This window comes from Pelodiscus sinensis, chromosome 3 (assembly GCF_052426305.1).
Source record: "Pelodiscus sinensis isolate ZL-2025 chromosome 3, ASM5242630v1, whole genome shotgun sequence".
Classification (NCBI taxonomy): Eukaryota; Metazoa; Chordata; order Testudines; family Trionychidae; genus Pelodiscus; species Pelodiscus sinensis.
This window is the reverse complement of record NC_143054.1, coordinates 109,966,380-109,978,444: the sequence shown is the minus strand read 5'-3', so window position 1 is coordinate 109,978,444 and position 12,065 is coordinate 109,966,380. Positions and strand designations below refer to the sequence as shown.

The 12,065-nt window shown below is 42.5% G+C and overlaps 1 protein-coding gene across 3 annotated transcripts in view; it reads right to left on the bottom strand.

Moving 5' to 3' along the window:
• Positions 1-12,065, bottom strand: part of CCDC170 (coiled-coil domain containing 170) — a 76,670-nt gene that overhangs the window by 50,959 nt on the left and 13,646 nt on the right. For all 3 annotated transcript variants that reach the window (XM_075924444.2, XM_075924443.2, XM_075924441.2), the window contains exons 3-5: positions 11,256-11,283; positions 4,930-5,061; positions 1,421-1,677 (exon numbers count right to left, since the gene is read on the bottom strand). In XM_075924444.2, the coding sequence (XP_075780559.2) occupies positions 1,421-1,677; positions 4,930-5,061; positions 11,256-11,283 (417 nt within the window). The remainder of the gene's footprint in view (positions 1-1,420; positions 1,678-4,929; positions 5,062-11,255; positions 11,284-12,065) is intronic.

Here is a 12,065-nt window from a genome sequence, read left to right as displayed (position 1 = left end):
TTAAGGGGGATTTAAAAATGGCAGCGCCCAGGAACATGCAAATGAAGCCCGGGATATTTAAATCCCGGGCTTCATTTGCAACTCTGGTTGCCCTCATTTGCCTACCTAGCTCGAACTAACGAGCTAGTATAGACATACCGTAAGCGACTAGTCGACTAGTCCAGTGTTTCTCAACTAGTGGTTCGAGTACTCTTAGGGATACTTGAGAAAAGTCTGGGGGATACATCAACACAACTGAAATTTGGAGAAAACTGAATTTTTGTTTTAAGTTTTACAGCGCTTTATTATTTTTGTACTTTTTACACCCCAAAATTTCATCGTCCATCCAGCTACGATTAAGTTGCTTAAACAAATGTGCTGCAATGGTAGAAAAAATTGTGTGTGTCTGAAATCTGTAGGTACTGGGGGTACTTATAATATTTTTAAAGGGGTACATTATAAAAAAAGGTTGAGAAACACTGGGCTAATTGACCATCCGATAAGCAAATGCTTATTGGACAGTCAACTTGACTAGTCACTTTCACTGCCCCGTCCATGGCCAGCCCTGGCTGCCTTGAACAGGGGTTGCTTAGTGGCAACAGCCCCATCCATTGGGGGCCCCAGCTCCTTGCTGGGACCCCTGCAGACAGGGGCTGTTGTGCAGCAGAGTCCCCTATCCCCACCCTCCCCCTGCCTGGTGCTGGGGCAGGGGAGATGGTGCTGGGGCAGGGGAGCTGGCTTTTAAGCCGGCTACTCCAGGACTAGTTTCTATCCCCTCCCCACCCTTGGTGCTCGCACCGTTTCCTGCTGTGCCTCTGCCTCCCCTGTCCCCCGCAGAGATGGTGCTGGGGGGCACCAGCTTTATCCATTTCCCCCCAGCACCGGCTCCAGCTCCCCACCTTGCTGTCTCTCTCTGACAGAGGAAGCAAGGGGCTGCTGCCTGAGCAGCCCCTCCCTGCGGCCAGTGCTAGCCACTGCTAACAGGGGCCATTGGACTCACAGCAATCCAGGACTGCATTTTAAATGTAGTAGGAGCCTAGCAGTTCTTACTACATTTAATATGTAGAGCTGCAGCGTGGGTGGCTCCGGAGCCAGCACTACTCAGCCCTGGTTGGAGTCGGCTCCTGGAGCTACCCCCACTGCAGCTTTGCAGAGGCGCTTACTGACTAATCGTATTGTTGATACAAATTGTATCAACTAAACAATTAGCCAGATAATTGTATTTTCACATTGTTCGTTCCCACAGCGGTAGGCCAATGGGAGCAAATGCTCCCATTGGCTTCCCTTATGCCTCGCAAAAGGAAAAGCACTGGATGCCAACAGGGGTGCCCTCTGAGTTTGATTTTGTAAGTCTTAACTACATTCACTGAATCAAACTCTGGAAGATCAATCGTGGCACTGCTATTGTCCGTGTAGTGAAGACAAGTTCTTAGTCTCTTACTTTAGTTTGGCTTCTTGGTCATCGATCTTCTCCTTCAGCTCCCAATTCTCCTGAAGCACAGCCTGTGCTGTTAGGTCAGTCTGTTTCTTGGAAGTGGCAAGAATACCTGATTCCTCCTCCATCTCTTGAACTCGATTTTGCAAAGAGAGGAGTAGAGAGGATTGTCTAGCATTATTTTCCTTGTAGCTTTCCACTTCAGTCTTAAGATCTTGCAATAAGACTTTTTTAGAGACTATTTTGGATCTGAGATCTAGAAGCTACAGACAGAGGAGAGGGAGAGATAGAAAACAATATAGACGATGTATATGAATTATTTTTTTTTAATTATTATTTTTTTAAAATCTGGCAGGAAATGCCTTTTTAACCAAAGTATCATATTCTTCCATCCTATTACCAAGGGATTCCATGGGGGGAAAAGTGACAATAGCTACCATTTCTTCAATACTTACCGAAAGCAATATGTAAACACCAGCCTGAGTATGAAGTAAACAAAAATCCCCAGAGTGCTTTCAGTGCCATTTGAAACTATAGCAAAAATATGCATTGGCTAAATGAAATAGACAAAGCAGTAAGAAGAAAAATGTTCTTTTTTAAATATCTATAAAGACTATAAATATATTTTTTAAAAACAAAGCAGAATCAGAAAGAATCACTGTTGTCTTTTAAATTATATAAAATTAAGTTAAAACAGCATTAAGGTTACAAAAAAAATCACATATTCAAAAGTTAAGAAATACCAGAATTAAGGTTTTGTGTGAAACTTTAATGATACAGTCTTTAATTGTATGATAAAATACTATTTTTTTCACAAGATCTCTGCCTGCCTGTTCTCAGTTCTGGTATCTGGTGCCACGGTGGCCTCTTGCTGATGGAAGGAGTAATTGCAAGGAAAGTCCTGGTCTGGAAGCTCTATTATGGGATTAAAGCATGCTCACTGTGACTGGCAGAGAGCTCAAAGGACCTGCAGAATGTTCAGTAAAGAGCAAATGTTTGGAGAATGTTCCTAACAAACGTTTACAGAACATATGCTAACAGTGGTTTTCTGAGGCTTATAATTCTGACATCTGTATTAAATAGATTTCCATAGGAACGTCAAACAGCACCTCTTTAATCCCCTGATGGCACCCTGTACCTAACTTCAAGTCCCTATTCCAAAGTATGAAAGTGTGAGAGCTTTCCAACAAAACAGTTCTAACCATTTTTTTTAAACACTGGCAAAAGAACTCATCCTAACCTCATTCTCTGAAACAGTTGAGCCATTTTTGCTGAAAAATGCCTGCAGCTGAATGTTTCTGGGAAGACACTTAGCATGTAAAATTTCAGCCTAAATTATCAAAGTTATCAACAATTAAAACCAGGGACTTACAACAGAAAGTACTAAGCAACACTTCTTGCTTCCGGTTCCATTTTAATGAAAAAGGTTCAATAACTGGCAATTGCCACATTACAACTAAAATAAACAACCTATGTCAGTGCTCTTTTAATGAAAGAAGGATAGATTTGTGATTAAGGAACTGAACTGGAACTCAGGAGATCATAGTTTAATTCTTGGATCTGCCAAAGGCATCCTATGCGACCACAGGCAAGATACCTAATCACTCCATGCTTCAATTCCTTTTTCACTCTTGTCTACTTAGACCAGTGGTCTCCAACCTTTTTAAGCACAAGATCACTTTTTGAATGTAAGATCCACCTCAAACCCAAATACCCTGGCCCCACCTCCTTTGTGCCCCCTTCTCTGAGGCTCTGCCCTGCTCATTCCACCCTCCCCCCACCCTCATCCTCCTTCACTTTCACCAGGCTAGGGCAGGCAGTTGGGGTGTCAGAGGGGATTATAGGTGCAGGCTCTGGAAGGGTGTTTGGATGCAGGGGTGCTTGGGGCTAGGGCAGGGGCTTGGGTTGCAGAAGGGGGTTCATGTCAGGGGTAGGGTTTCGGGATGCGAGTTTCAGCTGGGCACTGCTTATCTCAGGTGGCTCCTGGGTGGTGGTGCAGTGGGGCAAAGGCAGGCTCACCCATGCCCTGATCTTGCACCACTCCCAAAAGCAGCGGGCAAACTCCATCCCAAGCCCTGTTGTGCCCTCTCTCTGCTCTGTGGAGATAGGATACAGGATGGAAGAGGAGGCACCTTGACATCAGCACCCTACTCTCTCTCCCCTGCACATCAAGCAGAAGGCTCCCGGGGGGGAGGGAAGGAAGCTCCAAAGCAAAAGGCAGGAGATGTGCAGCAGGCTGGGCTGGGGCAGCTGAAGTCCTGTGCTTGGCCAAACCAGTCAGGATCACCGGTCAGAAGCTCCAAGATCTACCAGAAGATCCTGATCGACTGGTTGGTGACCACTGACTTAGACTGTGTACCATTCAGAGACTCTTATTATGAGTCTGTACAGGACCAAGAACATGGAGCCTCTGAACTCAGGCAGAATATGTAAAGGTAACAGACAACAATATGAATTTAATAAGAATTTGGGTATTTTGGATGAAAGGGAAGGTGGCTTTCTTTAATTCCTTTCTGCCTTTTCCAAAAACAGTAGTGAAAAGATACTATAAAGTGGTCTGTCATAACAATAAATAATAGATTATTAAAATATTCTTCATTCAAAAACTGGAGTACAGTAAAAGATCAACAAGAATCTCATCTTCTTTAATTCTTTCTAATTAAATGTAAAGCTAACATATTGATCACGTGTTTTAATGATAGATAGGGAAGCATTTTTTTACAACAATATGAACATTAACTGGCCAAATTCCAGCTCATTCTACTGATCTATATTCACCCCTATTTTTAGTGTCCTAAAGTACTGCTTTTTGTTGCTGTAAACTATTTAAAAGTTGTTTGATTTTACTACAAAGTTGGCTAAATTTAATTCATGGGCAATGTGAGTTTTGATTTTGATACATCATACAAGTGGATCCTGAGAAAATCAAAAAAACGGCATGCTCTTATAGCATTTATTAAATACTTAGGTGCTGCCTGGATGAAGAGTGCTATCAATATAGGACAATGAAAGGACTATCTTTAATTTCTATCAGCACAGAAAAGCCACTTTTACTGCATAATTGGATCAGATGAGCTTCATCCAGTAACGGAAATAAAAAATAAGCATGTTAAGAAGTGGGAAAATACTAAAGCCTTGGAATCAACAAATATTATAATCACTAAGATAACCACAGTGTTGAAATAATAACTTGGTTAGAATTGTGAAATAATGTATTTTACATTCAAAGAAACATGGTAAGAAAATCATCCTGGTGCCAATTTCAATTAATACACAAGATAATGGTTTAAAGACTGGAAACTGAAACAGGCAGATAAAAGCTCATATGGAGAATGTAAATAAATGTAATGAAAAAATAAAAACAAAATCCCATGATTAATAAAACAAAGATACATTTTTCATTCTCTGTGAGGAGATGTAGTGGCTCTACTTTCTCCACAATGTGTATATTGCTCCCATTAACAGGAAAAGAACCATAAAGGGGTTTTATGGAAGGAGAGCTCTTTAAGGCTTACCTCTGATTGGGCACATTCATATTTTACCAGAAGTGCTGCTAGTTCACTATGGGCAGTTTCAGCCACAGCCCGATAATGATTTGCCTGTTCTCGAGTGACAGGAATATCCAGAAGAATATGATCATGAGAGCCCTGGGAAGACAACACAAGTCAGGGCAACTGAACCACCAGACATGAAGTTTCTGAACAACTATGCTTCAGATTTGATCTGTCATTTATTCTGTAGCTCAAAGCTAACACACTAAAATGCTGTGTGCCAACACTGGGTGTGCCTTACCCATCAAAAGAGTAAATAGACATCATTGTATTCAAATCAATGGAGTCTCTCTACTGACACTAGTGGTAAATTTAGCCCTTGATTTATTAAACTGTTAAAATTCTAGAGTACAGCAGCAAAGTTACTTATGTGGGTATTGTACAATTAAATATTAAAGACGAAGGTTTTTCAAGACAGTCCTTGGCCAGAGAGAGGTCATATTTCCCTAATATTTCAGTATTTAAATACTGAATTTAAATATTTCAGCATTGCACATTGATTTACAGTTTAAAATATCTATATGAGGAGGAAAATGTAGTATGAAGGAATAAAAAGCATCAATGCACAGTATGAAGTCATGTAACTATCCACCTTCAATTCCCACCCTTCTTTTAGTTGCTGTTCCTCTTGGCTTTTACACTTTTCCAATTCATAGAATCATAGAAGATTATGATTGGTAGAGACCTCAGGAAGTCATCTAGTCCAACTCCCTGCTCAAAGCAGAACCAACCCCAACTAAATCATCCCCACCGGGGCTTTATCAAGCCTCACCTTAAAAACTTCTAAGGATCTAGATTCCACCACTTTCCTAAGTAACCCATTCCAGTGCTCCACCACCCTTCTCTTGACCGTTTTTCCTAATATCCATCCTAGACCTCTCACGCTGCAATGTGAGACTATTATTTCTTGTTCTGTCATCTTCCATCACTAAGAACAGCCTGGTTCCATCCTCTTTGGAACTCTCCTTCAGGTAGTTGAAAGCTGCTATCAAATCCTCCCTCATTCTTCTCTTCTACAGAATACACAAGCCTAGTTGCCTCAGCCTCTGTTCAAAAGTCACGCGCCGAGGAGCGGCCCGAGGCAGGCTGCAGCAGCTGGCGCCCCAGGCAGAACGCACAATCGGTGCCCCCACCTGCATGGCTGCCAATGGGCCATCAATGTGGTGACGTCATCATCGGGCGCCCCGTGACGTCATCATCGGGCGCCCTTGAAGGCAGTGCCCTAGGCGACAGCTGAGTCGGCCTACAGCCACGGCCCGCCCCTGCATGTGCCCCAGCCCCCAATCATTTTCATTGCTCTCTGCCAGAGACTCTCCAATTTGTCCATATCTTTTCTGTAGTTGGGGGCCCAAAACTGGGCGCAATATTCCAGATGTGGCCTCAATAGTGGTCAACAGAGGGGAATAATCAGGCAGTGCTTCTATTAATGCAGTCTTATATTGCATAGCCTGCTTGGCAACAAGATCACACTGTTGACTCCTATCCAGCTTCTTAACCACTGCACTCTCCAGGTCTTTTTGTGCAGAACTACCGCTTAGCCAATCAGTCCTCAGCCTGTAGCAGAGCATGGGATTCTTTCATCCTTAAAAAAGACCTTATCCAAAATTTTGACAATATATAGAAGTGTTCAGTTTTTGGATGCTCTGAATCCTAAGTTTTGTTTTCATTCTCTTCTTACAGTACCGCTCACAGGAAGCCTAACTAGCTTAAGTAAAAGAGTTTATTTAATTGAGAAAAGAGCGACATAAAACCCAAGCCTTCAATTTAGGTCTACTCCAGGGTCTGCGTCCCACTAGAAAGCCCATATTTTGTAGTAATTGTAGACTGAAACAATATTAAATCATGATAGAAATGTAGCCATGTTAGTCTGGTGTAGCTGAAACAAAAAACAGGACTATGTAGCACTTTAAAGACTAACAAGATGGTTTATTAGATGATGAGCTTTTTTGGGCCAGACCCACTTCCTCAGATCAAATAGTGGAAGAAAATTGTCACAACCATATATACCAGAGGATACAATTAAAAAAATGAACACATATGAAAAGGACAAATCAAATTTCAGAACAGAAGGGGGTGGAGGAGAAGGTAAATGTCTGTGAGCTAATGATATTAGAGGTGATAATTGGGGAAGCTATCTTTGTAATGGGTAAGATAACTAGATCCTTTGTTGAGACTCAGGTGTAAAGTGTCAAATTTTAGCATGAATGACAGTTCAGAGGATTCTCTTTCAAGTGCAGTCTTAAAAGGCTTAAGCGGGATGCAGGTAATTAAGTCGTTGAGACAACATCTCAGACACTTCGCCAAAGGATCAATGCCCACAAAACAGATATTAGACAGGATCACAAAGAAAAAACAGTTTCTTGCCACTTCAACCAGAAAGGACATTGTCTCAACTCCCGCCTCAATAGGGCTCACCTCCAGGTGGAGTGCATCTTTGACCGTCTGAAGGGCAGGTTTAGGTGCCTTCTCACGCGGCTGGACATGGGGGAATATGACATCCCCAATGTGGTTGCAGCATACTGTGTGCTGCACAACCTGGTGGAGAGGAAAGGGGAGGCTTTCCTCCCTGCATGGGGGACACGGGCTGATATGGAGGGGGGACACTTTGAGCAGCCCCAGACAGCTGCCATCCGGCAAGCCCACCAGCTAGGCTTGTGCATTCGAGAAGCCCTGAGGGAGCAATTCTTCCATGGAGACCAATGAGTTTCCCCAGGGCCTTCCAACTGTGGGGGATTGCTCCATGCCCCCGGTGCCTTCCTTCCCAAAACCCATTCGCACACCGAGAAAAGAGACAGGGGTTGGTGAAAACATTTGAACTGTTTATTGCACTGTTCCTTTGTTGAAAAATTAACATATAAAAATCTTTTGTTCAGAGAAAATAAAACACTCTTTTGTTCAGAGACAATATAAAACTTTTCTGTTCAAACCAAATAAAGTGTTTGTAAACAAACTAAAGTGCTTCCCTCAGTGACTCTCCCAGGTGGGAAGGGGGAATGTCAACTTGGAAGCGGGGAGGGAGGCTCAGGGCTGAGGTGGCTGCCTGGAGGAAGAGCCCCTGGCACTTTGGCTACAGAGGCCTTCTTGCACCTGGCTGCATGTGCAGGCTAGGACAGTAGGGGGCTGGGCAGGAGGTGGGGCTGTACCTGGGTCTGGGATGGCAGGGGCTGGGGTGGGAGCGGGGTCTGAGGGGGCGGGGCAGGCTGAGAAGGAGGGGTAAGAAAGGCACAGGACCAGGGAAAGCCATGGCCTCCCGGATTGCTGCGCAGATGTCCCTGTGCTGCTGGGCGAATTCAGCCAGCAACTGCCGGCGCCACTCGGCCTACCCACCTGGGAGAGTCACTGAGGGAATATATCACATGGTGATGACAGAAATTTCAGAGCCATGCAATAAATCATCTGACGAAGTGGGTCTTTGTCCACGAAAGCTTATGCTCCAGTACATCTGTTAGTCTATAAGGGTGTGTCTAGACTACAGGGTTTTGTCGACAAAAGTGGACTTTTGTTGACAAAACTAAACCTACCTCTACACTGCCATCGAGTTATGTTGACATAACGTCAACATAACTCAGGACCCACTTCGTCAGATGATTTATTGCATGGCTCTGAAATTTCTATCACCATGTGACTGCACACACATGTTCTTCTCCTACCCACATTTTTTAGCAGTTTAGAAAATATCAGCCTGCTAAGGATTAGCGTCTTGGGGAAAGTCACAAATAAATTCTCTAGAAGAAACAATGCCACATTTGTTCATTGGCCCAACTTCCATTTTTTTAAACATATGTCTTAGTCCAGGGGTTCTCAAACTTTGTGATACTATGACCCCCTAAAAACCCACAGATTGAGCAATGCTGCCTTAGTCTTTTAACACAGAAAGGCTTGTTTGTCATCAATCAACTGCCTGGCACAGTTTTGGGGAAACTATAAAAAGCATAGGTCTGATAACAACACTGTATGTTTACAATGACAGTGTAGAGTTTTCATTACTTTGATGTTATAGAGAATACAAAGAAGCATAGCACCCTGTTAATGTAATTAAATAATTTTGTTTACTAATCAAAACATGTACACAAGTGAAAACTACATACTTTATTATTGAAAGAGTAAATATTGATAGTACAACTTATAGTCAGGGCTTCTGGGATTTTTTTGGTTATATTAATTTCATATTTTGTTTAATGTATTCAAAAATTGGATATTTTGAGATTCTCTCCCTATATAGACTATAATGAGTAATGCATATTATTTTAATAGTACTTTAATGGGTAATTCTTTTGTAATGTTCCCTAATGCCCTTTAATGTAGTACTGGTTCAAAGAGCACTATGTTAAAGCACAAGAGGGGTCTTTAATGTTTAATGAATGCCAACAGAGCTATCCAGCAACACATTAGTGTGATTTAGAAATCACACTCTCCACAGTCTGCAGAGAACATTGAATCTAAGAGCTTGTCTGCGTGGCACAGTAAACAACCATTTCCAGCATTTTTTCAGTGTTTATTGAATAAAATCTAAATTTCCTTTTCTTCCCTCTCTACCTTATCAGGGTTGTCTTATAGGTGTTTATCACTTAAAAACAAAAAACAAAAATCAAAAGCCCTACTAGTAACACTCTGGACTATGTAGAAATCCCTTGCTGATAATTTTACCTCTTAACTCATCATAATATTTTCCCAGAGGCTACAACCTTCTTTATTTCAGTCAGACTGACTTCCTATAAACCATACTTTGTAAGACCTAATGAGTTGAAGCAATGGGTACAGCTGCAATGATCCAGGAGCATTTAAAGTCCCCACAATGCTCAGAGGCCAAGCCAGATCTATTTCATCTTCAACATGAACATAAAAAGAATGCCAAAACCAAGCTTGAAGTGCCTTTATGTGATCTTTAAAAGTATGGTCTAACCAAGACAGAAACCACAGCAGCAAATAAAGTGTCTCTTTTGCACACACAGGAACCAGCCAACAAAAGTACATCAGGTTCTGCAAAACACTTTCCTCCTACCACTTACACACATACACCTATATTCAGGTTTCCCAAAGCTCTGCACAAGCAGGTGAGTTATCCCACAGTCAAATCCAGACTACTTCAGCCAAGAGGTGGGCAATAATTTTTGCAGAGGGGGGCTACTTCACCAATTCAGGTTCATGGTCACAGGCCAGCTCCGCCCACCCCCTCCTCAGAAAGGGAAGCATGAGAAGTCTCCTTCCCCACCAGGTGTGCACGGCGCCTAGAAAGAAACCACCCCTTTCTTCCCAAGGCCCCTTCCACCCTAGGCCCCGCCCCCTTCCACCTGAGGCCCCATCTCAGGTGGAAGGGGCCTCAGGAAGAAAAGTGGTTTCCTGTAGGCACTGCACATACCTGGAGGGGAAGGAGACTTCTCATTGCACTCCCTTCCCTGCCAGTTCCAGGGGAACAAGCCCATTATACTGGAGATAGAGACCTTTCCTCCAACCCCTTTATATTCACAACAGCAGCTGCCAGGAACCTTCATATATCATCATTCACTCAACTCTCACTTGGCCTTCAGATATATATTTATTTCATTTGTTATATTATCTTTCATCCCAGCCCCCTTTCATTCCAAGTGCAAGTTGGTGGATTCCACAACACAACACATCATACTCAGATCAGAAGCTACAAAAACTCTTTTTAGTCTAAATATAACCCTTTTCCTGTGGTTTTTTAATTTAGTGCCTGAGTACAATGAGAAAAATGTAAACCTCAGCCTACAGGTGTTACTATGGTTTCCCTATAGGGACTTATCTGATCTAGGTTCCAGTTTCCTGTTACAAAGACCTATTTTCATCTTCCTTATATAAAGGCTTGAGTTGGCAAGCTGCACCTCCCACAGTGAGTCAGCAGAACATCAGTAGTTTTATGAAGGGTTCAAAACCCTCCTAAAGATAGCAGATCACCAGAAGAGCCATACCACCTTGTTATAGTCTCCTCTCCTTTGATATCACTGCAATACTTTAGCTGTCTGTCACCCTCTTCTCATTATGTTTTTATTATCTTTCTTTACCCTCCCCACCATTCTTCACACTGACTTCAACCCCAACAACAGTCCTTCAACCCTAACATCATCCCTATCAGAAAACAATAAAAAACTCTCCATAAGCTAAGTGTCAATCATCATCCTAACTGACAGGTTGATACATTGTGTCCCTTTCCACAACACTGTTTTGACAGTACGCTCTTCAGAACAGATATGGCATCTTCTTTTGTATGTCAAAAGCAACAAGTATATTTTGATTGCTAGTACAACAGAAAGAAAAAATGACTCACTAACCTTTTGGGCCTCTGTTCTTCCTGTGTTTCTAAAAAAGCAAATGGGAGAAAAATGAATTAAAAATGCTAGCTATCATAATATAGTGTATCTGAGAATTCTCATACATCTGCTCTACTGACCTATTTCCTGAACTTCCATCAACAGGCTCCAGCCACCAGAAGCTCTCCAACTGCATCCAGAGCAGCCTTCAGACCCTTGTCTACCCACTATCATGATAGACTCTTCACATGGCCTATGATCTCTGCTTCAGTTACATGACCAACTTTTGTCCAGTCACCTTTTCTAGCTCCCCCCATAAGAACTGCCTTACTGGGTCAGACCAAAGGTCTATACGACCCAGTACCCTGTCTTCCAACAGTGGCCAATGCCAGATGCCCCAGAGGGAGGGAACTCAACAAGTAATCATCAAGTGATCCCTCTCCTGTCATCCATTTCCAGCCTCTGACAAACAGAGGCTAGGGACACCATTCTTACCCATCCTGGCTAATAGCCATTGATGGACCTAACTTCCCATTAATTCATCTAGTTCTTTTTTTAACCTTGTTAAAGACCTGGTCTTCACAACATCCTCTGGCAAGGAGTTCCACAGGCTGACTATGTGCTGTGTGGAGAAAAGCTTCCCTTTGTTTTAAACCTGCTACCTATTAATTTCATTTGGTGACCCCTAGTTCTTATATTATGGGAACAAGTAAATAATTTTCCCTCATTCACTTTTTCCACATTAGTCATGATTTTATAGATCTCTATCATATTCCCCCTTAGTCTCCTCTTTTCTAAAATGAAAAATCCGAGTCTTTTTAATCTCTCTTG